We start from the raw sequence: 2,500 nt of genomic DNA, 5'->3' as shown, positions 1-2,500 counted from the left end.
GATGGACAGCCCTGTGGAGAACAAACCAACATTATGAGAGGAGGATGGACAGCCCTGTGGAGAACAAACCAACATTATGAGAGGAGGATGGACAGCCCTGTGGAGAACAAACCAACATTATGAGAGGAGGATGGACAGCCCTGTGGAGAACAAACCAACATTATGAGGGTAGGATGGACGGCCCTGTGGAGAACAAACCAACATTATGAGAGGAGGATGGACAGCCCTGTGGAGAACAAACCATCATTATGAGAGGAGGATGGACAGCCCTGTGGAGAACAAACCATCACTATGAGAGGAGGATGGACAGCCCTGTGGAGAACAAACCAACATTATGAGAGGAGGATGGACAGCCCTGTGGAGAACAAACCATCACTATGAGAGGAGGATGGACAGCCCTGTGGAGAACAAACCAACATTATGACAGTTTTTTTTAAACACACACACACACACACACACACACACACACACACACACACACACACACACACACACACACACACACACACACACACACACACACACACACACACACACACACTCTTAGAGATTAACACGTACCTGAGAAAACGAGGAGGAGGAACAAGGTTTGGTCCATCCCTGGAGATTGGATTGACAACAAATGTTAACTTGAACTTCTACCAACAACATGGAAACATGATACAGATGGTAACTAGAAATTCTACCAACAACACGGAGACATGATACAGATGGTAACTAGAACTTCTACCAACAACATGGAAACATGATACAGATGGTAACTAGAAATTCTACCAACAACATGGAGACATGATACAGATGGTAACTAGAACTTCTACCAACAACACGGAGACATGATACAGATGGTAACTAGAACTTCTACCAACAACACAGAGACATGATACAGATGGTAACTAGAACTTCTATCAACAACACAGAGACATGATACAGATGGTAACTAGAACTTCTACCAACAACATGGAAACATGATACAGATGGTAACTAAAACTTCTATCAACAACACAGAGACATGATACAGATGGTAACTAGAACTTCTACCAACAACATGGAAACATGATACAGATGGTAACTAGAAATTCTACCAACAACATGGTGACATGATACAGATGGTAACTAGAACTTCTATCAACAACACAGAGACATGATACAGATGGTAACTAGAACTTCTACCAACAACATGAAAACATTATACAGATGGTAACTAGAACTTCTACCAACAACATGGAGACATGCTACAGATGGTAACTAGAACTTCTACCAACAACATGGAGACATGCTACAGATGGTAACTAGAACTTCTACCAACAACATGGAGACATGATACAGATGGTAACTAGAACTTCTACCAACAACATGGAGACATGCTACAGATGGTAACTAGAACTTCTACCAACAACATGGAGACATGCTACAGATGGTAACTAGAACTTCTACCAACAACATGGAGACATGCTACAGATGGTAACTAGAACTTCTACCAACAACATGGAGACATGATACAGATGGTAACTAGAAATTCTACCAACAACATGGTGACATGATACAGATGGCAACTAGAAATTCTACCAACAACATGGTGACATGATACAGATGGTAACTAGAACTTCTATCAACAACACAGAGACATTATACAGATGGTAACTAGAACTTCTACCAACAACATGGAAACATGATACAGATGGTAACTAGAAATTCTACCAACAACATGGAGACATGCTACAGATGGTAACTAGAACTTCTACCAACAACATGGAGACATGCTACAGATGGTAACTAGAACTTCTACCAACAACATGGAGACATGCTACAGATGGTAACTAGAACTTCTACCAACAACATGGAGACATGATACAGATGGTAATTAGAACTTCTACCAACAACATGGAGACATGATACAGATGGTAACTAGAACTTCTACCAACAACATGGAGACATGATACAGATGGTAACTAGAACTTCTACCAACAACATGGAGACATGCTACAGATGGTGACTAGAACTTCTACCAACAACATGGAGACATGATACAGATGGTAACTAGAACTTCTACCAACAACATGGAGACATGCTACAGATGGTAACTAGAACTTCTACCAACAACATGGTGACATGATACAGATGGTAACTAGAACTTCTACCAACAACATGGAAACATGATACAGATGGTAACTAGAAATTCTACCAACAACATGGAGACATGATACAGATGGTGACTAGAACTTCTACCAACAACATGGAGACATGCTACAGATGGTAACTAGAACTTCTACCAACAACATGGAGACATGATACAGATGGTAACTAGAACTTCTACCAACAACATGGAGACATGATACAGATGGTAACTAGAACTTCTACCAACAACATGGAGACATGATACAGATGGTAACTAGAACTTCTACCAACAACATGGAGACATGATACAGATGGTAACTAGAACTTCTACCAACAACATGGTGACATGATACAGATGCATTAAGTGTTCTGAAAAGTAATGAGT

The 2,500-nt window shown here is 40.6% G+C and overlaps 1 protein-coding gene across 50 annotated transcripts in view; it reads right to left on the bottom strand.

The window, feature by feature from the left end:
* Positions 1 to 2,500, bottom strand: part of LOC118381060 (macrophage mannose receptor 1-like) — a 17,903-nt gene that overhangs the window by 12,660 nt on the left and 2,743 nt on the right. For all 50 annotated transcript variants that reach the window (XM_052520342.1, XM_052520293.1, XM_052520305.1 and 47 more), the window contains one exon: positions 562 to 600. In XM_052520342.1, coding sequence (XP_052376302.1) covers positions 562 to 598 — 37 coding nt within the window. In that variant the 5' untranslated portion in view covers positions 599 to 600. The remainder of the gene's footprint in view (positions 1 to 561; positions 601 to 2,500) is intronic.

This window comes from Oncorhynchus keta, chromosome 6, assembly GCF_023373465.1.
Source record: "Oncorhynchus keta strain PuntledgeMale-10-30-2019 chromosome 6, Oket_V2, whole genome shotgun sequence".
NCBI lineage: Eukaryota > Metazoa > Chordata > Actinopteri > Salmoniformes > Salmonidae > Oncorhynchus > Oncorhynchus keta.
Note: the sequence above shows the minus strand (reverse complement) of the source record. Positions and strands in the feature narration are given on the sequence as shown.